General features: G+C 35.9%; 1 protein-coding gene across 1 annotated transcript; it reads left to right on the forward strand.

The window, feature by feature from the left end:
- The first annotated feature begins 348 nt into the window (after positions 1-348).
- LOC145586432 (serine/threonine-protein kinase STY46-like) lies at positions 349-24,290 on the forward strand. The gene is made up of 17 exons (XM_081643273.1): positions 349-557; positions 660-903; positions 2,224-2,338; positions 3,449-3,549; positions 3,743-3,829; positions 5,223-5,295; positions 8,862-8,972; positions 11,560-11,610; positions 15,214-15,353; positions 15,429-15,536; positions 16,598-16,671; positions 19,900-20,075; positions 22,194-22,289; positions 22,723-22,803; positions 22,897-22,947; positions 23,751-23,891; positions 23,970-24,290. Exons 2-17 carry the CDS (start codon positions 704-706, stop codon positions 24,009-24,011), a joined length of 1,647 nt encoding a protein of 548 aa, XP_081499399.1. The 5' UTR covers positions 349-557; positions 660-703; the 3' UTR covers positions 24,012-24,290.
- The last annotated feature ends 1,142 nt before the right edge of the window (positions 24,291-25,432 follow it).

A 25,432-nucleotide genomic window follows, 5' to 3' on the forward strand; every position in this document is an offset into this window, starting at 1 on the left:
TTGTACCTAGACCCGATACATCAAAAAGTAGAAATCATTACCAAGCTTATAAAATCACAATTACCAAGATTTTCAATCATATTAGTACTCTTTTCGTCAGGGCTAAACAAAGCAACTCAAGAGCAACCAAACCGCACACAGACTTTAGAACTTGTATATTAGTGAAATCCAAAAACAAAAAAAAAAAAAAAAAACAAAAATAGAGAAATACTAATATACTAATAATGGCAAATGGACTAAAATTGGCAATTGTAAATAAAAATAGACCTGCCAAATTTCCTCCTTATCCACTCCAATGTGCCCGGGCCCTTTTCTATTCTTTTTTCTATTCAAATAAACCAAAAAAAAAAAAAAAGGAACCAGAGTCTTCAATTCTTCCTCATTCTTCAACGCCCTTTCTCTCTCCTACCAGAATTCTTTCTCTCTCTTCCTTCTTCTCCAAAATTTTCTGCAGATTATACTTTTTGTCTTAATAACTCCACAACTTTCTCACTCTACCACTTTCTCTCTCCTCTGAAATTGATCGTTTTCCTCATTAATGGCGGACTTCATATTTCGTTAGTTTTCTCTCTCTTTTTCTCTTCATTTTTCGTGTTATTACTTGTATATTTTGCTGATTATTACTTTTTTTTTTTTGAATTTTTTTGATTGTTTTGTAGTTTGATTCTTGGAAGTAACTGCTTCTGTTTGAAATTGGTGAATAATGGAGTTGATTGAAGGAGTTGGAGAGAGTTCGTCACCGCCTCGGAGTTTCGGCGGCGGCGGTGGAATAGTCGGAGGTGTATTGTTTGATATTCGAAACGATGTGTATAATCGGTTGATTGAAAATGGAAATGATGAAGCTGTTTCTAATCCTGATTTTCGTGAGATCTTGGATGCTCATTTCAATAAATTGCCTCCTAGGTATGAATTTCCTCTCTCATTTTAAAAAATAGTTTATAAATTTCTGTGTTAGAGTGTTTCTTGATGATTTGTGGTTGAATTTGATGTAATATGTCCGTAATTAATAGTTACATTGATAGTCTAATTTTAAGTTAATTGAAGTAGTAATGTGAGTGTAGTTGTTTTTGTTTATGTGGAGAAATTCGAGCGAATTTTCTGTTTGATGAATTTTTCTTTATCATTTGAGGTTGAATTCGAAATTATCCGTTGTGTAATGTGAATGAAATTTGGACGGGAGAGTGTGTAGTTCGGTAGTTCCTGATATGAATGAAGCTAATCCAAGTGAAAAAAAAAATCTTTACAGTTAGTTCTGTGTATATTCTTCAATTGATGAATGTTATGTTGTACTATTTCCCGTTTTGTCATAGTTTTGCTGCATTTTTGTTACTCTTTTATAGTTGCAGGCTTTTAGCACAGCTAATTTGACTTGATACGTTGAATTAGTGCGGAAATTGCAGATGCTGTGTTTAAATAAACAAATAAAAGAAAGGTTGCTATGTTGTTAGTGTCATGATGTGTTGGTATTTTTGTCCGGAATTCATAGTTACATTGAAAGTGTAATCTGAGTTTTGACCTTGCTACGTGACAAAGACTTAATGAGTGTGTAGATGTTTGGTGTATGTGGAGAAATTTGAGCAAATTTATGTTTGACGAATATTCTTGTTAATATTCTTGCAAATTTATGTGGTGAGATTGAATTGGACGTTGTCTATGTATATACTCCTCAGTTTGGAATTAAATTTAGGTCTGCTGTGTAAGTTGAACAAAGTAGTATGACATTGAAATCCGGACAGAGAGATAGAGTAGTTATTTTGTGTTGCTCATATTGAGCTATAATCCAATGCAAAAAACGTCTTTACATTTAGATCTGTGAATGTCCTTTAACTGTAGAAATGTAGAATGTAATGCTGTGTTATTTCCTGTTTTGTCATTGTTTACTCCTTTTGTAACTTTATTTTTTTATTTTATTTATTTATTTATTATTATTATTATTATTATTTTTTATTATTTTTTATTTTTTTATTTTTTTTACAGTTGTAGCACTTCTAATTTGACTTGATAGATTGATTAGTGCAATATTGGAGATGCTGTGTTTCAAACAAATAAATGGATTGCTGATCTTGCTGTGTTGTTACTTGTTAGTGTCATGACGTGTTGCTTTCAGCTGTGTTTTTCTTTCTTTGACTCTCTATATACATTAAATGAGTGTAGAAACTGCAGATGCTAGGATCTCATGTTGATAGTTTAGCTTATTTTTGTTGCAATTTCATATTGCTGCAGTTATGGTTTGGATATAAACATAGATAGAGCAGAAGACGTATTGTTACATCGAAAGCTTCTTGCATTGGCCAAGGACCCTGAAAAGAGACCTGTATTCCATGTCCGTGCTTTGGAGGTACTAAATTTTTGGTCAATGCTGAAATAATTTTCAATTCATGTAAATCAGAAAAAGTTTAAATCAAATAGATTTAGTCTGAAACTTTTAATATTGTCTGTAGACCTTGTTTTATTTCTTTTAGATTGGTATGTTTTTTAAGTTATACATAAGAAATGATTCAGTATATAGGAATGTTGTGCGAAAGGTATGATATGTGTATTGATCATAGTGACAAGCTCCTTTATGGATGTAATTTTTCCATTTTTCTTGTTCTGGATGGCTGCAAATTATTTACTTCTCATGTGTTGAATAATATCTGGTCATTGCCTCATCGGAGTTGTTATTTGTTTGTTAATTTTTAACCTGAGTTGTTATGAGGCATTAATAACAGTTGTAAAATAGATTTATAACATTCAACTGGGAAAAAAAGGCTTTGTTTTTGTTTTTCTTGTTGTAAATGATGATTTCCTACACAGATTTCTCTTAACCATAGTTTTTAGGCGTGAAACCCTGTTCCTTTGGGAATAAAGCTTTGTTTTTTGTAGTTGTAAATAATGATTTCCTATGCCAATTTTTCTTAACAATCAGTTTTGGGAGCACAGTCTTGTTCCCTGTCTGATGAAGGTCAAGCAATGGGGAAATTAGCAATGAGAGAATAATTAACACAAATTAGGATTTGTGTTCTAGATCTAGACTATCTAGTTGCCGTCACCAAGATCCATAGTATAGCTTTCTGATCAAATTTAATCAATTGTGTCAAGATATAAACCAATCCCTTACCCCTTCCCTCACCCACGGGGAAAAAAAACAAACATGAGGCTTCTGCTTTATAACCTCTAAATATTGGGGCTATCTTTCACTAGAAATGGGTAATGGAACATCATTGATGCATTTGGATATTATGGTAGTAGAATTGAATTGGATTGAGATGTAGGCTTTGACTTAAATGAGTAGTCATACGTCGCAAAGGGTTGTCAGTCTTATGGTTGTCATATACTTCCTTCATTCTATAAATATTGCAACATGAGGAAAGGGGGAGGCCTTATTGGGGGGATGTATTGCAGTAATTTTTCTGTTGTTTTGTAATGTTTTGTCCATTCAACAAGTGCTAATTTCTTTTTTTGGTAGAACTTTAAACCAGAGGGTGGTGAAGAGCATCAGGCTGAGGGCTGTTTATCTGTTTCAATGCTGCCTTCCGATGTCAATCATGGAGAACCTTTGCAGAACAAGTAATCTAGCTCTTTCAAAGTTTCAATTGTATTCCTTATCTCTTTTTGGTCAATGAGAAGCGCTTACTTGCCCAAAATAAAAACTGTATTCCATATTTTTTTTTTATTAACTCATTTGTTGTTAATCCTCACAATTTACAACATTTTTTTTTTTTACAGTTTTCCAGTGTGATTCTGATCTCTTTCGTTTCAGGGAAGAAGGAAAGGCTTTTGAACCTTGTTCCAAGCTGGAAGACCTTAATTTGGAGGTTAGACAGAACTCTGGATTGATAGAAAAGAGGTATCTACTCCACTCCTACTAATTTAGACCTTAGAAGTTTGGTGTGTTGGACTAAGGGAATTTTGTAATTCAGTGAAAGCTTGAGTCTATTACTTATTACCTGTATGCCTGCCGTGAGCAGCTTATAATTGTATGTCCCACTGCCGGATTTTAGTTTTTATAGTATCTCCTTGGTTGCAAAAGATTTTTGTGCTTGGTTATTCTAATTCAGTCAAGCAGTTAAGAACTTTGTACCATTTGTTGCACTTATGTATTAACCAATGGTTAGATTTGATATGTGAGGCAGTTTGGGTGTTATTTATTTTTTCAGGTACAACTAGGATTTAAAATGCATGCCTTGGTAGGATGGAAGGAACACATAAATATATAGTGATAATTGATGAACATGTCAACTGCTTGAACACAGGTCAATTTGGAATTATCCTGGATGACCTAGAGTCATTAAAAGCATGAGAGTTCAAGGAGTTACTAATGTCATGCATAGACAATGTACCCTCTATATTATCTTATTTGAAAGGCTTTTTGAGATTTTGGAATTTGATTGTAAGTTTTCAAGCTTTTGCAAGTTTCAGCATGCTGAAAAGCAGGGCTTAGGTCAAATTAAAGCAGAGGCATATGGACCGTGCAGTGTTACTTTATGTGGTAGTTATATATATGTAGTGAAAGTAGCAACATTTGGGACAAATTGTATTCTTTTGCTTCTCAATTCTATAATTCAGTCTTCAGATTTTTTTTTCCTGGATAGGGGTGAGTTGGATTTCTTGCCCTCCTTCAGAATTATTGTGTTTTAAGGGGTGCTACTTTCTGCTCAATGAAACTTAAAATCAATACCATAGCTCCCCTAGATCCTTGCGTATCAATTGAATGTCCTAGAAGATTTCTGACTAATTATTTTGACGTTCAATTTGGCTTATATGGGTTTAGGTACTTTTTTTGTTTTACTCTGACATGGCTTTAGGTACTTGATTGGTTTTGGCAATTATCTTACTAACTTGATTAATTAGTATTAGATTATGGTTAATGATTTTTCAATGGGGTGAAAATCTGAAATGGCTTTTTCTCATTGGCTTTGTTTTGCCCAAAGTTTGTTGGTTTTGTTACAATACTACTAGCTGACGAAACAGCCAATACAAACAGCTAATTAACTGGTCAAGCTAGACAGCTAGTCAATCAAACCAATTAGGAAACAGCTATGCCATCAGCTAATAGCTGATCTCCAAAAAAAAGATCCTTGATGGCTTGATATGAAACTTCACTTCAAGTAACAGCTAAAATTTTGTCATTTATTTTATCTACTCTAGTTGGTAACTCACAGTGTGTATTTGGAGTACTGTACACTGTTCTTTGTGGTATATCTTTCAGTGAGGAGGTAATGCTAGAATTAATGTTGCAGGCCGGAGATTTCTCATGCTCCAGTTCATGAAGTAATATGCTCAACACCAGATAAACCCAAGCTTCTTAGTCAGGTAAACAAATAAGAGTCTTCGTTCAGTTGTTTCATTCCTTAGTTATCTGTTTCTTTTTGTTTCCAGAGCTTGTAGGATAGTATTTTATGATAGTAATTCCGGTCCTTGATATCATTTGAAGTAATATACTTCTAAAAATTCATCACTTAGTTTGTCCTTGGCTGTGTTCTATTAAAATAACTTGCAAACAGCCCAACAAAGTTGCAATTTGATTAAGGCTCAACTAGAGCATCTGTCACTGTTATCTAAGGTGGCGCTGCATATGATGTCTAACATTCCCCCTACTGTGCTGAGAGTGGGACTTTACAATTCATCTAGAGTAACAAAAGTTTATGCTAAAACATGCAGATGTCTTTGGCACAGTAATAATTCGATTCTTTTTGAACAAGAGTTTAGGTTTCAAATTTCTGTTTGCATGCTACAGAGTGCTCTACATCATTTTGTTTCTGATTCTGATTTCTGAACCATAACCATAATGTTATTGCTTGTCACCTCTGACCTGTTACTGCATGTCTGTAGTATAGTAGCTGTCAGTTATTGCATCAGCATTAGCTAAATTTAAGTTTTGTCTGCCTTACATGCTAGCAATAGACTACATCACCTTTTGCATATCTTCACCATAGAGTTGTCAAATTGGGTCTATGGTTGGTTACCCCCACCTCCTCTCCCCCACAAACCACAGAAAAAAAAAAACATCATCTTGGAGACATGACCCAATCTCCACCAGTAACACAAACCACTACCTGACCCCTCCTCACGCACACCCTCAGTTTAATCCCTAACAAACCTACGAACCCCCCTAACACCACAGCCTATACTACAAACCCTACTACTGAAATTCTGACAAGCCCAACCTCCCTCAACCTGCAGAAGACACCCTACGCAAGTCAACATTATCTCCACCAATGAGAGGAGATACCCAAGCATCATAACTACTGAGCCAAGATCAACTACCGTTAGAACTCCAACTCCACCAGCCTGGACATTACAAATGAGCCATTGGGAAATTTGGCAGAAGTCAACGCTACAGTGATTGAATATGGCTGTGGTTGCTTGACTTTTGGAACTACCAGCCCATTTCGACATTTGAAGAGTTAGATTTGGCTAATTTCGAAGAAAGCCCAAGGGTGGGTTTTAACCTGTCATCAGTAATAGCGGCATTTGCTAAATGGGGGTGGTTACAGTGGTCAATCCATAGGGATGGTGAAGCTGATGGTGGTTCAGATTTGGGAAAGAAAAATTTTATGTTCACAGAGACGGTAATGTAAGCTCCCCCCCCCTCCCCGCCTCTTAATATTTTGTAATTTTTTTTCCCAATCTTAAATATAAGAGAATGAGCTCTAATAATCTATTTGCACCAAGCAAAGGTACAATGTCCCCTTTCTTGATTACTTTCTTCTCATCCCCCCCCCCCCCCCCTCTCTTTAATCCAGCCAAACGGCCGCTGATTTAAATTTAGTGATGGAGTTGTACAGTTGTATTAGAAATACTTGATGGAGTATTTGCTTGATTATCTAGTTAGTGAGACTAAATCCTTTAGTGTGGAGGTGAAAAAAGAGCTTGTTGATGCAAAACTTTTAAATGATTAAATACTCCCTCCGTTCCCATATAATCGACACATTGAAATTGGCACAAAGTTTAAGAGAAGTTTGAGTGGAGTAGTTTTATTGAATTGTTTATTTTAAAGTGAAGTTAGTGGAATTTTATTAATTGATTAAAATAGTGCAAGTGGTAGGCCATTGTACAATGAAAGGGGATGGGGGATATTTTTAAATATTAACCCCAAAAGTGGTGGGCCATTGGGCAAGATAGAAAAACAATTAAATATTTGTTGGTCCTTGCCTTTTTAGTAATGTATCAATTATTTCGGAACGGACGAATATGGGAAGTGTGTCAATCATTCAAGAACGGAGAGAGTACCAGTCAAGGATTATTATGCAGATATGATTGTGAAGTGTGCTGATTAGAGGCCTTTTTCTGAGAGAGCAACCAATAGAGGCAATTGCATTATTCTGTTTCTCTCTTTTGCCCTCGAGGCTATGAGATCTCTAATGCTAGTTTCTTGTGGATTTTATTTTATGATTTGTATTCTTAGTTAAACAAAAAGAAAAACTGATTGACTAGTTTTTCCTGCAAAGGGAGATTGCTTAGGAAATACAAGTGGTTATTAATCTTGAACCTTTGTCATTTTATTAATTTGAATTGTAGTAGTTATTAAGAGGCTTGCTTCTTTAAAATCACCCCCTTGGGGGGTGGGTTAGTTGAATGAATTAGAATTTTTGTATTTATATTCATATTCATATTAAGTGTAAGATTTAAGAAGTTAGTTGGCAATGATTCATTATCATCCATCATTGTGCTCTATATGATCCTTCATGTTATTTGAAATATTCATATACTACCTCCGGAACACATTATATACAACTTTTGCCAAAAACGAAAATTTCACATTAGATGCAACTCTCCCCTTCTTTCCTTTTTTAGTAAATTTTTTTTAATGAAATTACTTAAATACCCTTACTAAGATATCATAAACACAATTAAACAACTAAATTAGAATAATAATTTAACTTAATTAACATAATTTTTCTCACCCAATTCAATTCACCCAAACAAAATTCCATCAACAATCAACCTAAACTCAAAAAAATCAGTCAACTTCCATCATTGTTCATCTTTCACAACTCTGGCAACCACCATCGTCAACGTCACTGGCCACCACCACCTTCAAGATTCCCGACTCCAACTCCGTCACCGGCCACCACCTACTTCCTCTCTTTGTCTCGCGTGCTATCTCTCTCTTTAGCGCCGCTGTCGCTCTTTCTCTCTCTATCTCTTTCTCCTTCTCTTACTTAAATCTTTTGATCTGATGGTTTAGGGGTTGGCTGTGCTTATATTGGGTGTTTTGGAAGGTTTTTGGGGTAGGTTCGAGTGGATCTGGGTGAGTGGTGGTAGTTTCGAGTGCTTTAGGGGGTTTTCAGGGTGGTTCGACGGTGGTTTCTGGGCTGGTTGTGGGTGGTTCTGGGCTAGTTCGAGTGGAGGCGGTGGTTCTAGGCTAGTTCAAGTGGAGGCGGTGGTTCCAGGATAGCGAGTAGATCGGACTGGTTTTGGGCTGGTTCTGGATGGTTCGAGTAGATCAGGCTGGTTCTGGGCTAGTTTAGGGGTGGATGGTGGTGCCGACGGGTTGGATTTGCGGTGGTTCAGGGTGGGTTATCGTGAGTCAGGTGGTTCAGGGTAAGTGGTGGTGCCAACGTCTGACGAGTTGGTTTTGCAGTGGTTCAGGGTGAGTGTAGGTGGTGCTGATGAGAGGCTACGGTTAGACAATGGTGGTAGCCTAGCTTGGTGACTGTTGTTGGTGGTGGTTAATTATCTCCATTCTCTCTCATACATTTAATTACATACTCTTTAATCCATTAAATTACTATTATGAAATTTTGTATTGGGTTCCGTGAGAGCTCCAAAGTTGCATCTAATATGTTCCGGAGGTAGTATATATTTTTTAGTTTGATTGTTTGACAGTTCCTAGAGTCTATTTTAACTGCCAATATTGTGTGATCTCTTTGCAGCTATCTGCATTGCTTTCTGACATAGGGCTTAACATTCGCGAAGCACATGTATTCTCAACCACTGATGGCTATTCCTTGGATGTATTTGTAGTGGATGGATGGCCTTTGGAGGTATTCTCTGTTCATTAGCCACTGTTATGAACAGATCTTTACTTTAAATTTAAATATATCTCATTTGTTGAACAAATGCAATATATTTCCGATTATATTGGATGATGTGTGTCATACAAGTAAGATGAGCACTTGCCTCTGAAATTTCAAGCTTATGCTGAGACTTAATATTTTTTGGCTTCAATTTTTTTTTTTTTTTTTATTTATTTATTTATTTTTTATTATTATTTTTTCCAATACTTACCTCGAAAATTTCTGGCATTTCTGTCTGACTGCCTGCATATTCTTTAGAGCTGTTCTGTATATGTGCGTGTTAGTGCATGTCCGTGGGTGGCTAGGTTTTTGTTTTTGCTTGTTTTTACATATATGTTTGCATACATTTATGAAATGCAATCTGTTTTCTTCTTTAAAGTTTATACTCTTAGGTCTACCAGTCCTCGAAGCTCAATCTCTCCATAGTTCATTATTTGTATTGATTGTGGAAGAAAAGTTAAGGTATAGTTGTTGCAAATTTTTGTTATTACTAGGACTCTGGAATGTTGGTTTGTCAGTCATTCCTTTTATCTCAAAAAGTCAAAATAACAAATGGTCAACTCCAATATTCACTGGGTTACTAAAGCAATTGGAAATAAATTAGTTTACACTGCAACAAATGACACTCTCTTCACATATATCTTTCTAAATAATGGATACTTTTTGAGACGGATATAAAATTTGTCTCTTTGGAACATGCTGTGAACCCTTTGTGAATTTAGAACTTTGTATTATGTTATCTTTTCCACAAACTTTTCTATATAACATGCTGTTGGTTGCAAATCATAATGAATTCTTTTTTGTCCTTATAATTGCATGGTTGCTTTCTTTATTTATTTTTTCTTGTATTAGGCTAATCAGTCATCATGTCATCATACACTTTTATTTTTAAAGTATTTCTAATTTCCTATACATACTTTCCCAAGTTCTAATTGGTATGATTATGTTTTCTTTATTTGTTTGATGCTTATTGATCTCTAGTTTATTTTCCAGATGCACTTTTTCACCATTAGTTCGTTCATTATTGTTTCTGTTAATATTTTTGTATGTGTCTCCTTTGATCTATTGTTGTGATAATTTAGAGCCAAACATTGATCTGTTATGCTGAAAGTTTAAAATATGATGGGGTTATAGAAGTAAAGTTATCCTAAACCCTTAATATCATCAGTAGTCTTATCATCTTCCACTCCCCCCTCCCCTTCCGCGACCAACCACTGCTTATGAGTCATAACCAGATCTAAAATCATGTATTTATTTAATGTTGGTAGGCATAGCTGTATAGATTCAGTAATCCATAGAATTGTTAAAGCTTAGAAACTAAGCAATGGAAGGATATTTATCTTAAAACAAAATTAGATTGCTGTTAAGTTATAGATATATATTTACATGCAACTTCGGAGGTGGAAAGTGGGGGTTTATCTTGGTGATGACTTGTTGATTTGCTTAAGTTGGAAGTGAGTACGTGACATAAGTGGAGAGATTTTTTTATTTTATTTTATTTTTTTTGGGGGGTGGGGGGGTTTGGGGATGGATGGACAAGGTAGGTCAATGAACAGAAAAATATACTTTGTATATATTTATTTATTACCATTTTTTGGGCCAGTGGGAGTAGGGAATAGCATTGGTGGAAAGAGATGGTAGCTGGAAAGGGAGAAGGTAATAAGAGTTATTTTCTTCCCTTTTTTTTGTTTGTTTGTTTTACCTTATCGTAGTAGCTACACATTGCTCTATCCTCCTGGGCCCGTGGCTGGTCTAGGCAAGCTGTGCAACTTTAATTCTTACAAAGTTAAACCTGGGACCATCCTGCTTGTGAGGTAGTTTGGTTTATATCTCTGTATAGCAGGCCGAGTTGGGTTCATTGGGCCAGAATATTTCAAATTTTCAATGACCATCTTTATTTGATGAACTAATTGTGGATTGCTCCATCTGCACTTATCACTTCTCTACATCGAGATAAATTTTATCCAACCACCATACTTGCTACAAACTTTATATTACTTCAAGATACAATATGGAGCCAGAGTAGCATTTTGTACAGAATGGTAGAACAAAAGCCTTAATATACACATTCAGCTGATAAGCAATTCGCAGATTACAATGTAACTAATACAAAAGAAGCCTTAGCCTCTGTACCACTTGCTATACTAATTGTTTGTCAAGATGTTCTCCCTTGTATTGCTTGTTTTCAGATGTCTGTTAAAGTTTCTGCTTTTGGGGCTTGTATTGTTACATGTCTGCTAATCGCTACCGGAGTATCTTCCCTGGCTAGATTCTACTGCCCTTTTATAAAATGGAAATCATTACCCCGTCAGTGCCGCAAGCAGACATGTTATTTTGCAGTTAGGATTGTGAATTTGTTGTAGAATGTCAGAATATATGTCATCTAGATCAGGTTTAAGCTTTATAGGAAAATTGAGAACCAGTTTCTTGTCGAAGGGGAAACAGTTTTCATGCTTTGTGAGCTTGCCTTTAATAGGACATTGCAATTATACTTTTATGAAGCAGGTATCTGTGCTGAGTCAAATTGTTGCTGACTTTGCGATGTTATGATCAGGATGCTGATAGCTTGCGCAAAGCTATGGAAGAAGCAATAGATAAGAGTGAGGTAGAGATCCTACTTTTATGATTTTTTGTTCTTTATCATGTTTTTTGTGATATGGAAGTGACTATATGGTTCATGCAATATGTTTGTGTTTATTTTGGCATGGATGCTGTTTATTTTAAACTGGTGCCTTGGTATGTAGGTAATATTTCCTCCTTGCAATTCCATCCTTTTCTCCTTTTAAGAGTTCTGTTAGTCCCTGTAAATTTATTTTATAAGTCTCTTTGCTTTTATTTCCTTGGGTTTGATGAATGGCTGGCAAAAAGTAGTAGTTTATCTTTTGGAAAATTCAAGCAGCAGCGTATGCAGAAAATTTTCTTCCTATTTTGAATTTTTGTTGTGTGTCATTATTAGACCTAGTTATTGGACATGGTAGCAGGGTTTAGGGTCTGGGCTAAGGCTAAAGGGTTTTTTTTATTGGACATGGCCTTTGATGGAAAAGGTTAATACAAGGCCAAAATGCTAGCCCAAATTAATAGAAAAAGAAAATAGATAGTTTAAAAAAAAATTATATGTATAGTTCTTTATTTACATGTCCTTAATTTGTCTCTCCTCTACTCTTTCTTTGTTTGTTTATTGGCTCACCCATTATCGACTTGCTATTGATTTGCAATCTTCATTGGCCCGACCCGCTTTGACCCAATAAAAAGTGACCCATTTTTTACCCAACCTGATATCAACTTGCACCGGTTGCTACTAGACCTGACCTGTCCAATAACCAGGTCTAGTCATGAATCATGATGGAAATGCTAGTTCTGTGCATAGATCGAAATACTTTTGGAAATGTCTCATGGCTACTCATGTGGTTGGTCAGAGAATTCAATGTGGAGGTGAGATGGGATAAATCTGTTGAATCAGGTGAAGGCACCTTATTAGATGTGGTTACAATGGTGCTTTCTGAAGATTGTTGGATGTGCTTCAAGGAAGACCTTGTAACACTTTTTGGGGAGTTCCCATAAATTGGTGATACTGTGTAGAGCATAATTTTCAAAACTATTCCTCATTCCAAGAAGGTTGATCCATCAAGGCTGTTCAAGATTATTGTACTTGTAGGATTGTCATAGAGATGTGGTTAGCATTGTGCTTCCTAATTGTGCAGTTTTGTGGAGGTAAGAAAGTTCGTGGAGGTGGCTCATGCTGCTTGACCATGGATGAAGTTGTTGGAAAGGATTAAGCTAGTAAGATTACTATGTGCGAGTTAGATTTTTGGAAGGCTTATGTCCAGATGATTTCTGATTTTTAAGAAACCTTGGTGGTGGAAGGGTTTTGGTGGGTGTTGGTATCATACTGTCATGTTTGTTTTAATGTGATGGTAATTGGTGCTTTTAGAGATTATCTCCATGTGGGGGAATATGGCAGGTTTTTTTTTTCCCCACCTTTCCCTTTTACTGCTGTGATTGATGTGCTTGCTAGATGCTTACAGATGTCTCTGGCTGGGTCTGGTGAAGCAATTCACAAACTGGCACATAAATCATGGCACATCAAAGGCACAGCGCAGGCCTGAGGTATGTTCCATGATGACACTGTGTTTGCAAAGTCACTGTTTTTGGCTGGAAAACACGCTTTGGTACAAGGCATTAACTTTGGCATGACAAAGCACAACAATAGCAGGAAAATTAAGCTTAGGCATAGGGCATGGCATGACTCTGTTTGACAGGTATATGGGGCCATGGGTCATAATCTAGACCAACCCTTGAATTTGACATAGCGGCACGAGGCAACAGTATGGTGCTGTTTTCCGTGCTTGGCCAATCTGTTGGCTTGAAGGTATTCATCGTTAAGGACACTAGAGAAGGTATGCTAAGGCATGATTTAGCGGTTTGAGGTGGGAGAAAAGAGGCATAGGTGCTCTATTTGTAGTATGTGGATGACAATGCTTACTCTTTGGGTGCTGACCTTGATTATTTGAAGGTGCTCAATGTTTTATATTACTGAGGCGTTAAATTGATGCAGGAGTGATGATTAACCTAATTAAAATGTAACTTACTAGGATTAGTGCTGACCATGATGCCTTTTGGAGTCTGCTGCTCTGGTGGGATGTGAAACTAGAATGTTCTCTTTGTTTATCTTGGTCTGTTATATTGGAGGTAATATGCACCTGGAGACTCTTTGACAGCTGTAGATTATAAGACTTTTGAGGAAATCAGTGGAATGTTGTTTGCTTCCTTGAGTGGTAGAATATTTTGTTATAGGGCTTTAATTAGCTCAAGAAAATATTGAGGGTTTTTTTAGGCTGTTGAGGAGAAAAAGGACTATCTTGATAGGTTAAAAGTGGAAGGAGGCTTGGGGTGTATGAAGTCAATGTCTATAAGTTTTCCTCCAGCAGGGAAGCTGTTGTGGTGTTTTCCTTTTGGACTTGAGTTAGTATGACATTGTGTTATCAACAGTGAATATAAATTGTGACTATGACATCATGTTATCAACTGCGAATATTGATTGTGCTAAATATGGTTGAGATGCTTATTATCCACCGAGCTAGTGAGTTGACATTGTTACACATGCTTGTCTATAGTATGCCTGTTGGTTAGGCATAAGATTGGATAGGCTACACATTAGACTTCATGAGGATGTTTAAAGAGTAGATTTTTCTTGCAGTGTATGTTTCCCATGTTTATTGATTGTATCGATGCTACATTATGCTTCTATGGCCATTTTCTAGTAACAGTGCTTGGTTCTTCATTTACATTAAAGGGGGTGAGGGAGATAACTTCCATAATCAGGAATCTTCAGGGATCTTTTCATTCAGAAGGCTAAGTACCTTTTAGGGCGAGAGCTTATATGTGGTTGTTACTCTTGTTAGTGTTGGTAAGTTACTGCTATAATAGGCTTTAATAGAGAAGTGTTAGAACTTAGAAGGCAACCTGAAGATTGCTTGGAACTTTACTCGGATCCGTTCTCTACGCTAAGTGAGGCAGTAATAGATTTTCTAGCGCAGCGATTCGTAGATGTTAATGTGAAAGGTGAGCTTGGTGATGGGAGGCTTCAAAAACTTGTGATAGTAGGATTGAAGACATCAATGTCTCTCTTTTGGCACAACAGAATAATTATATTTTTTAATTGGCTGGATGCTTTGTGGAGTTGTTGATCACAGGTCCTTGCTTTTTTGTACATTGATAGGTGGTGCATTATCATTTAGGATGCTTATCTTTTATCCCTGGGAAGGTTTGAGTTGGCTCTTCGACTGTCTTGGATTATTACCAACGTACAATTAAGCTTTGTGGGGATTGGAGGGTCCAAGGAGAAAAGCTTGTGGCCGTGCAGATGCACAATGTTCTATGGCAATTATGTTTGAATATAATGCGGGTGTCTTTTAGGATCTACCTTATCAAGCTGTTTGTTGGGCTGTTGGGGTAAAGTACTTTGACATTCTTGGCTAATGAAGCTGGGGCTCTGATGAGATACCTGAAATAATTCGAAGGGGTTGGGTTGGGTTAATTTGCAAATGTTAGGTGTTGGAGAAATCTTATTGTCTTATCTTTGTCATCATTTACGTGCATGTATGTATATATTTTTTGTATGCAGTCAGGGAATTTTTTTTTCTAGACCCTATTTCTTTGTTTATACTCTGTAAGGGAAAACAGTTCAATGAAGTTTTATAAATTATAGGGTTCATGGTCTGGCTCATCGCATTCAAAATTTTCGGTGAAGAAAGCACTAGCTGCACACGGAGAACCTGGAAATTGGGAAATAGATAGAAGGTTGTTGAAGATTGGGGACAAAGTTGCATCTGGATCGTGCGGGGATCTGTAAGTGGAACCGCTTCTTATACCAATGTCAAATTTCCCTTCTGTTGCTTATCTTTGTTTTGCTCTTTTTCCAAGGTATCGAGGTGTGTACCTTGGTCAGGATGTGGCTGTCAAGATTCTCAGATCTGAGCATCTAACTGAAGCATCAGAGGAAGAGTTTGCTCAAGAAGTTGCAATTTTAAGGTGAGCATTGATGTGTTACCGCTGCTATCTTGTCCCCCTTTCTGGTGTCTGTTTTGAACACTGATCTTGGGTTGTTGCAATCTAAGGGGGAAATAAGGATTGCAAAAGGATATGTTTTGGTCAAGAGGTTGCTAATGAATTTATTGTGGTCTGTGTGCCATACTTTTAATCTTTCTATAAGCATTGATGATGCTGTACATTGGGAAGCGTAAAATTGTACAAGTGCAATTAATATGGAGCTGAGGAAGAATTGGATTTTCTTGTAGAGGCCATTTTGTTTGAATTTGAGGTCCAACTGGTAATTTAATTTAATGGCAGCTATCAATATCATTGATTTTGAATGCTTTGGAACAAGTAAACAAAGTGTTGCCCATATGAAACACATTAATGTGATTTACTTCAGGTAATAAGAGCTCCAAAATGGCCTTTTTAGTGTCTCAAGAGTGTGGGGAGACTGACTCTTGATTCTGATGAGGTAACAAGGAACTGAAAGTTGCCAAACAGTCAATAATAGTTATTATGTCTGTTTAACCAGCTAATTCAACATTACTGGGTGCACATTTTATATTGCTATGGGGTTTTGTGCTACCTGGGGAGTTGAGTTTATAAGGCATTCTTTTATGTATGGATCTGATGTGAAAGTGGGAAAGAGAGAAATGCTGGATTGTTGGTGTTTCAGAGCTAGTATTTTTAGCCAGGCGCTTTGAATTAGAAGAGCTGATGTAGTAATGATGAACATGGATTATTCTTCTCCATTCAATTTGCTCATTCAGGCTTTGTTGGTGTCAATGCTAAATTTCCGAACAGTGTCTTTAATTTCATTTGTCAATTGAGAGCTGAGTACAAATTCATAGAACACTAATATAGAAATAGTTATAGCAGCATATTTGTGATGATTCACTATAAGTAATATGCATCATATTAAAAAGACCTTTAAATCCACACAACCCCTAAAGGAAAAGAATTTTAATATAATTGTGTGGAGTATCCCTCCTCTTCCCGCCTCTCTCTCCTACCCTCCCCCTTTACTGTGTACTGATGTTAGTTGGTTTTCTATGCAGGGAGGTGCAACATGATAACGTTGTTCGGTTTATTGGTGCATGTACAAAGTCTCCTGATTTATGCATTGTAACAGGTATCATATCTGTTTGTTCAATAGTTCAATAGCTCAAAGGATGTTAGTTTATGAGTATATCTACATTTTAAAGAGTTTCTGCTGGGCTTATGGTTGGTTCAATAATGCCAATCATATAGAATACTATCACAATTATTGAATTTTATGTGCTTGTCAGAAGTAATAATTGTAATGCATTATTTTATGTCTATTTATATCTTACATCCTGAAAATTTCTTGATTTATTTATTTATTTATTTATTTTTTGTCTGTTTGAAGTCTGTGAGGCTTTAAAGGACTGTGATTGATTTAGTTACTGCTTTTCATTGAAGATTTGAAGTGACTTAATATATTGGCGATCTTGTTATTATCGTTACACCTTTTTACTATACTACATGAGTACTTGTTTTAGTTTATGAGCGGCAGACGTAGTGCTTAGTTGCAAAATAACAGCTTCAATCAAAAAATTAATTGGATCACTTAAAATCTGGCATGAGTGAAAGACATAATGGTAAACATAAGATTATATTCTTTCTAAAAAGAAAGTTGACCATTCTGACTTCTACAGTGGAAGTTTTTTTTTTTGGATAATTGAAATCAATAATCCCATCTTTAACTGGTCCGCTTAACACAATCCCACCATCATGTAAATAATTCTACCTTTCTTCCTTATCTTCTTAAATGAGTCTGTTTACTTACAACTTGCTTTACAGGGTAAAGTCATTTTATCTCTCCTCATCCTTGCCTTCCTCCTCACTGTAACCACCACCATCTTCAGCTCCATTGAAATCAGCTTCACCTCCTTCAACATCGCCCCAACCCCATTACCAAACTTCTGAACCACTGTGAAAGTCTTTTAGTCGTTAAAATTATTCCCATATTTGGTTGAGTATGTTTCTCTTCCTCTACCTTCAGACTGAAAGAATTCCTTGCGTTGTTCAATCACCATTGATTTACATACCTTGAATTGATGTTGTCGGGGACAACAATTAAAATCCAAGTTCCGTAAAGAAGGTTTAGAAGGGATGAATTTGGAAGTCACAGCCGCCTTGAAATGAAGCCGCCATCTTTGTTTGTATTACAAGGATGTGATGGGAGTTTTGCCATTTTAAAATCAATTTTTTGGGGTGGTGGTTTTTCTGTGTGAGTGATTTTCCTTGTGGGGGTTTTCTGAGTGTGTGCGAGGGTTATCTGGTTGGGTGCTAGGGTGATGTGTGGCAGCGGCAAGTTGGTGGGTTAGGATGTCTTGGCCCATGGGAAACTGGGGGTGGCTAGCCGGTGGGTGTGATGGAGGGGTGGGGTTTTTCGAGTGGGTGGGAGGGTGTTCGTGGTGGGTGGGAGGGTTTTCTGGTTGGGTGCTGGGGTGATGTGGTGGCAGTGGGTTAGGATGTCGTGGGGATGGCGAGCCGGTGGAAGTGTTGGGGCGGTGGTTGTGACGGGGTGATGGTTATGGCAAGTTGATTATGACGGGGTGGTGGTTGTGACAGGGGAGGAGAGGAGATTTTTTCCTCTTGTTGGAAGAGAGAGCATACTGGTTGATTTTAGTTCTAACCTTTGCTGCCTTACATGTGGCTTTAGAACTAACGTATCTGGTACATATGATAAAATTATGTGCTATGAAAGATCAGTTAGGAAAGTCTTTTAGACTATTATCCATGGATTGAATCTGGTCTACATCTATTGGTCTGGTAGACCCCATGTATAAATCTTATGATTAGATTTGTGGATCATGTGTTGGATCTGTGTAGGGTTTTTTAGGAAGTAGAGGAGAGTGAAAAAGAAGAAAAATTAGGGTTCTAAGTAAGTTAAATGTGTTCCTCAGATGGCTAAAATGAAAGATTTATCTACGAGTGAGTGAAATATTCAAACTGATTTTCCACCAGGTCACTGACCAAATTCGTACGGGTCCCTAAAACTGTCAAGCAACAATGCACATTAGTGTGAGGGTGTCAATGTTGAAAGCACATGGTTTTGATCTAGATCTCTTTGTGTCTACATTGAGTTTTCTTATTAGAAGTGGCTTCACGTCATTCGGATGTTTGTAAAAGGGTTTATGTGCCAAAGAATACTAAGATGTCAGTGTTTGAATGATTTTAGTAAATGATTGTATCATTTTGTCTTTAAATTGATTTGGGATTATATCATGTGTTGTGAGAGCTACTTGGAAGGGTATGCAATGTTGTCAGTATTTGAATAATTATAGTAAACAATTGTATCATTTTTTTCTTGAATTGTTTTGGGATTATATCATGGCTTACTCAAAGGTGAGATCTAGTTAGAATGGTTACATTTATCCATCCATTTAGGGTTTATGGGCTGAATCCTAAGCTGTATGAATGAAATGGGCTGAATCCAGGTAGGCTGTATGAATGATACGCGAAAGTGATAAATGCAAAGGCAAGTCATTGAATTCGTCACATTCAGTATTAGTTGCCCTTCTGAGGTTTTGAGCTCTCTGTCCTGATTTTGACCAAATTGGGTTGAAAAATGATGAGTTACTAGGGGAATGATTTTTTTTATTTTTTAAGTGGTAATCTAGAATTCTAGATGCACTTTTCAGAAATCTGAGATTACTTTAGACATGGTAACAGTGATTATATACTGTCCCTTATGTTGAAAACTAGTTGGCTGTTGTCATTGGCATTCTCAGGGACAACAGTAATTATCTATTAGTAGTATGATATTTGACATTGCTAGAACATGGAACTTACATACTTAATCACGGATTAGAACTTGCTACTTTTGTTGATCATGAATTTGGAGAATTCCTCTTTTTATTCTGCCATTTGGCTTTTGCTTTCTACAATTGTGATGAATTTCATTTGAAAATTATAGGATGGTGTGGTATATGGAAAAACAATCAAGAAATATATTGGTTCCCCATTTTGATGACTTGTTTCTTTTACTGTTTTCTGTAGTACTTAGAATGAGAAGAAAATATAAGTCAATGTTGTGTTAGTGTTCATTTCCAATCCTTTTTTCGTATGGATCATGTTTGAGTTCTCATTATAGAATTGCTTTCTCTCTCTCTCTCTTTTTTTTTTTTTTTTTTTTTAATAGTTGGTAGCATTACCTGTGGTGCATATATTTCAAGCTTTACCATTGCCTTCCAAAGTTCTAGCCAACAAGCAATTCTTGGCATCTTATTATTTTGTTACCTTATTTGGCTGGTTAGACAAATCTGCTGATGTTGCTTCTACTTTGTATCCATCTGATGATCTTGCTGGTTGCCTTTGATAATTTTTGCAGAGTACATGCCTGGTGGAAGTCTGTATAACTACCTGCACAAAAATAGTAGAGCTTTGAAGCTTTCCGAGCTGTTAAAATTTGCGATTGATGTCTCCAAAGGGATGGAATACTTGCATCACAATGATGTAATTCATAGAGATCTGAAATCAGCAAATTTGCTTATGGATACTCTTCAAGTATGTATTACAACTTTTTCTTGCTGCTGCTGTCACTAGTCTTTACTGTTGCAATCAGTGCCATACTGTAATTTCGAATTTTTGGTTTGATATGGAAGAAGTTTAGTAGTCCATATTTAAAAAAAAAAAAAATCTGAGCATTTGGGTTTTGGGCTTGTTTATTATTTATTTATTGTAAGTTCAAACCATTGTTCGTTTTCTTTAATGGAAGCCTCCAATATCAGTAGCCATATTATAATTAATGCACCTGATTAATGCCTTATTGCATCCTCTTATACTCTTATGTGATTTGCACCTTTAAAATTTCACCTCTGGATTAGATTAGATCCTATTTGTACCTTTTGAAAAACTGGGAGACGAACCATATATCCTATAGTTTACACCAGTTTCACTGTCTCATTACATAATTTGGGAGATGAATCCATATATCCTATGGTGTTTATGTGCCTTGCTCCTTTCGTCTTTCTCCACCAAGCTCTAGATGCAGCTTCCTAGAATCCAGGATAAGGCTATAAAGGTAATTATCTATTAATTTGGACCCCTTTAAACTTGTGCCTTGGGCTGAAATCTGGCTTAATTTTGACAAATATATTGCATCTTGTTAGCTATGAGGCTTTTATTTTCTTCGGTAATCCAAAATATTTTTTTGATGAAGTTTATGTGTATACATATGTACATATAAACATACAGCTTCCTCAGCTCCATTCCAGGTTCCCAAATATCAGAAATCTCATTTTCCTCACTCATTCCCCTTCTAAGTTTGGTTCCTTGATGTTTGATGCTTTAGCACAAGGATTTCGAGTTAGTGTATTTGGTTCAGTTTCTGTTCTAACACTAATCCTAACCTAGTACAATTAAATTTTCCAACCTCTTTTTTATTTGTTTCTCATTGTTTGTAAATTGGATAGTTATGGCTTTCTTTAACAGCTTGTTTGAATAGAAATTTTGGAAGAAGAGGGAGGGGAAGGAAGATGAAGGAAGGGGAGGTGACGGAAGGGGAGGGGTGAAGAAAACAAAATCCCTCATTTGGATAACAGAGAAAATGAAGGAAGAGAGAGTGAGGGAATACTTGTTCTTGAGATAATACGAATTGAAATTCTCAATTTTCCAAAATCAATAATTCACCTATCAAAATTTCAATAATAAAATTCTGGAAATATAAATTCTTACATATAAATTGTCCCTGTCGATTTTCCAAAATGAAATTTTCAAAATTTTAATTGATTTTTGAAAATGAAAACTAAAATTTCTGAAAATTGATTTTCGAAAATCAAAACAAAATTTTCTGGTTTTAGAAAAAGAAGAACACATTTTCGAAAAATTGATTTCTGTATATTAAAACCTTTTTTTTTTCTTCAGAAAATAGATTTTTGAAAAACCATAACTCAATTTTCTGAAACTTGATTGATGAAAATAAAAATCAAATTTCATGAAATAATCGATTTGTAAATCAGAACCAGAAATTTGTATCTCAACATTTGAAATTTTTTATACTTAAAATTCAATCTCAGAAAACAAAATTTCTTAAGATTGAATATGGCGGTGGACATGGCGGCGGAAGATGACGAGGCTTGTGGTGGAGGCGTCAAACAGTAGATGTTGAAGGAAGCAGAGTTTTCCTTCCAAATCCTCTCTAATTTGGAAAGATTTGTTTCTTAATTGTGAAAGGAATTAATTTCCTTCCATTTCTCTTCCACCCAATTCCCTCACCTCGCACTTTTGCTATCCAAATGGAGGAAAACTAATCTCTTCCTTTCCCTCCCCTTCCCTTCCCTCCATTATTCTCCATCCAAAAAAGCTGTAAGTCTCTAATTGGAGGTAGATCCAAGCTTTCTTTTTCTGAGAAAATGCTCTCTAAGCAAGAACTATTTAGCAAGAAAAAAAATGAAATAAAAATTGAACATAAAGCATAGAAACAAGGAAGGGTTAGATCCTTTTGAAATTTTCCAAAAGTTGTCCGGCACTTTCGTTCAGAACCTGCGTCTTTCAAAGTATAGGAAGGCTAAGTTCTTTTTTTAAAATTTGCCTAAAATTGTCTTATTTTTTGTGTCCTAATTTATGAGTTTCTGCTGTCTTTACGGACTAGTTTTTAAAATTTGAATGACTTGGTTTCTGAAGGTCGTCAAAGTGGCAGACTTTGGTGTTGCTCGCTTTCTGCATCAGGAAGGTGTTATGACAGCAGAAACAGGAACATACAGATGGATGGCACCTGAGGTTGGTGAAAGCTGATTTCTCCTAGTTTTATTATAGCACAATTTTCTTTCTATTTACTCTGAAGAATTTTATGTGCCGTTATTTCCTATTATATATTTATATGAGTTGCCTCTGTGTGCAACACAAAATGGGAGATGCCCGGAGAGCCATCTTTAATGACATATTTTGAGGGTAGCTTTTGTTACTTATGAAAACTGAATTTTAAGCTGTTCTTTTGACATTGCTGAAATGCTGAACATTCACCTGCTTTTGCAACATTGCCTGACATGGTAGTTTTTTGTTTGGTGCATGCTTATTGCTTACTGCATATTCATGTATTGGACCTTTCATTTTATTTAAATTTTATCTAAATATGAAATTCTGTTATCATGGCAAATAGATTGTGGACTGATAACCTCTTTTCTTCTGCCTTTTTTTCCACCCTTTTGTCAAGGTGATAAACCATCAGCCCTATGACCAGAATGCTGATATATTTAGTTTTGCTATTGTACTATGGGAGCTTTTGACAGCCAAGGTATTTTCTAACATGCCTCTTGTTTTTGTGTTTCTGTGCAAACTTTCATGGTGTGAAAATCTAGTTGTGTTGAGGGGTTTTTGTGGTCTGCAGATTCCATATGAGAACATGACTCCACTGCAAGCCGCATTAGGTGTTAGAAAGGTATGTTCCATGATAGTTCAATATAATAATATTTGACCGTGGCATTCTGTTTATGTACTTTGTTTATCTATGAACTAATGTGTAATGTACTTGAAATTTTTGTACTGCTTAGTGTCTAAAGGTGAATGAAGCTATAATTTGAACAACTGACAATTAAATCCGTACCTGATTAAGCCTGTGGTTGCTTAGCTTCTTATTCCATCATCTGTCACACTGAAATGAGTGAAAATTTTTCATGGATTTGCCTTTGTAGTTTGTTCTGGACAACTGTGTAAATTGAAATATGGGTTTGATTAAACTTGTGTTTTGGTAGCTTGATCAGTTCCATACATGTGCCACCCTGAAATGAATTTATGTAATTCTGTCACAGAATCACCTAAGAAAACATTATTTGATTGGATCTTATACTAACTCGCCATATAAGTTGTGTTGTGAAGAGATGCGCCTGTTTAATTCAATGAATAATAAGCCGTTAATGTTGTTTTCCGATTAATGAGGGCTTGAGATAAATTCTATGAATAGAATAAGGAAATAATGACCTCCAATTTCAAGTGTTAATGGTGTTAATGGCAGTGTGGTTGCGTGTAATCATCATCACCAGTACACGTCAGTAGTTCTCTAATTCAGGAGTATATTTAATTTTCTGTCTCACCACAGCATTCCTTGTTAGTCTAGTAGAGAAGTGCACTATCAACATTAACCTTTTCAACTTCCATGATTTTTATTTGTAGCTTATTATCTCTGATTTTAACAGAATATGGATTTATATTTTCTTTGTTTCAATTCCACTCCCCGAATTTCAGGGACTCCGTCCAGAGATTCCAAAGGACATACACCCTAGACTTGGCGATTTAATGCAGAGATGTTGGGATGAGGCTCCTCTTAAACGGCCACCCTTTTCCGTTATCAGAGCAGAGCTTGAAGATATCTTAAAGAATGTTCAGGTAAAACATTTAAGCAATATCTCTGCATTAAGCACTTCTATGTTCACCAATTTGGTTTTAAATTTATATTGTTTGTAGGAAACTGCTGCAACAACAGTAGCTGGCAACTCTACTTCGTGAAATATATTGTGAATTATAGAGATGGCTGAATTGGTAAACAACACAAGAGAATTTTTTTCTTTTATTACTTTTGTGTTGGTTTTTAGGATGGTTTGGGGATTGAGAAACAACATATTGACTATGCTAGAAATGTATACTTAATGTACAATCACAAAGAGTGATAGTGAGGTTATCTTAGAATATAATACTTTACAAGTTTCATTGTAAAAACTAGATTAGTCCCACGATTGTAGTACAAATCTTCTCAAAGAATACGTATTCTACGTGTCTTGTTGATAACTATGTATTCTACTTGTCTCAGCATTTCAGCAAGCCTGTGGCTGAATCAGATTTGCGAATGATAGCATTCTTTATGGCCTTTTTAGTACTGTTGCATGATGCGTCACTACTGCAGTTTGCTGAATCTGAATTGAGAGTGACTTTCTTTAATTGCAATGAACTGCTGCTATATGACAATTGAAGTTTTCTCTCTTTTTTTTTTAATTTTTTAATTTTTTAATTTTTTTTTAAATAGAACATAATTAATTTATTTATTTTCTTAGATGGCGGAAAATGCACTTTTCTCCTAGACTCCCACTTCCTGTGTCCCAAAAAGATTGTCCCTTAATCTTTTTTTACTTTGTTAACTTTAGAACGGGTAGAGTTGATAAGAGAAAAAAGTGGTGAGGTCAAAAGTATTTTATGTGCGATTGTAAGATTAAATGTGTGGTCTCATGATCAATAATTGCATAAGAATAGTCTTATAGAGACGATCATTTTATATATATATGGGACAAACCTTTAGGGCTGAAGGGTTTTTGGTTTAAATTGAATTTTATTGAAATTGACCTGTGGTTTGTTTGTCTTCTAGTATTTCATTTGAAATACTCCAAATGAAGTGTTAGAATTTTGGTTCAGTGTAGAGATGAAATGCTGTCGTGTTTGAAGTTCCCAACATACACTAGTGATGTCAAATTTGAGCAATATTTTGTCGACTTTGAAACAGTATAACTAATACTCGTACAGTAAAAAGAAAAAAAAAAAATTCATGAATAAAAACTCTGATTGAAAATTCAAAACGAAGCTATCCTCGGGTTAGTTGCTCCAAATTGAAGTTAAGAGGCAAAAGTCCAGTCAAATTATTACACAAAGTCCAAGGGTTGTCGGCAATGCCATATTATGGCACAAAATTATTCTTGTTTGTTCTTGCCATGCATTGAAGAAATGCTTACACGATTGTGGCGAGGATCATTCTTATTTGGAGGAAAAGTACTTAATTTTCTATATCTAATCGGTTGTACTTTGCGTATAATACAAATAAAGTTATTACTTTATTCATGTACTTGTACCTTATGAGCATGTATGATGTTGGTGAATCATAACTTTAACTGTACGTCTGTACGGGCGTATGGACTAATGGTGAAGGGTTTCGAAAATTACCT

Source organism: Chenopodium album, chromosome 16 (assembly GCF_948465745.1).
Source record: "Chenopodium album chromosome 16, dcCheAlbu1.1, whole genome shotgun sequence".
In the NCBI taxonomy this organism is placed as follows: domain Eukaryota; kingdom Viridiplantae; phylum Streptophyta; class Magnoliopsida; order Caryophyllales; family Amaranthaceae; genus Chenopodium; species Chenopodium album.

Bases quoted from the DNA above. Each gene is read 5' to 3' on its own strand.
- LOC145586432 (XM_081643273.1), top strand. From the start codon at position 704: ATGGAGTTGATTGAAGGAGTTGGAGAGAGTTCGTCACCGCCTCGGAGT. The intron at 3,830-5,222 runs GTATCTACTCCA...TTAATGTTGCAG, and splicing joins TCTGGATTGATAGAAAAGAG to GCCGGAGATTTCTCATGCTC. The intron at 23,892-23,969 runs GTAAAACATTTA...TATTGTTTGTAG, and splicing joins ATATCTTAAAGAATGTTCAG to GAAACTGCTGCAACAACAGT.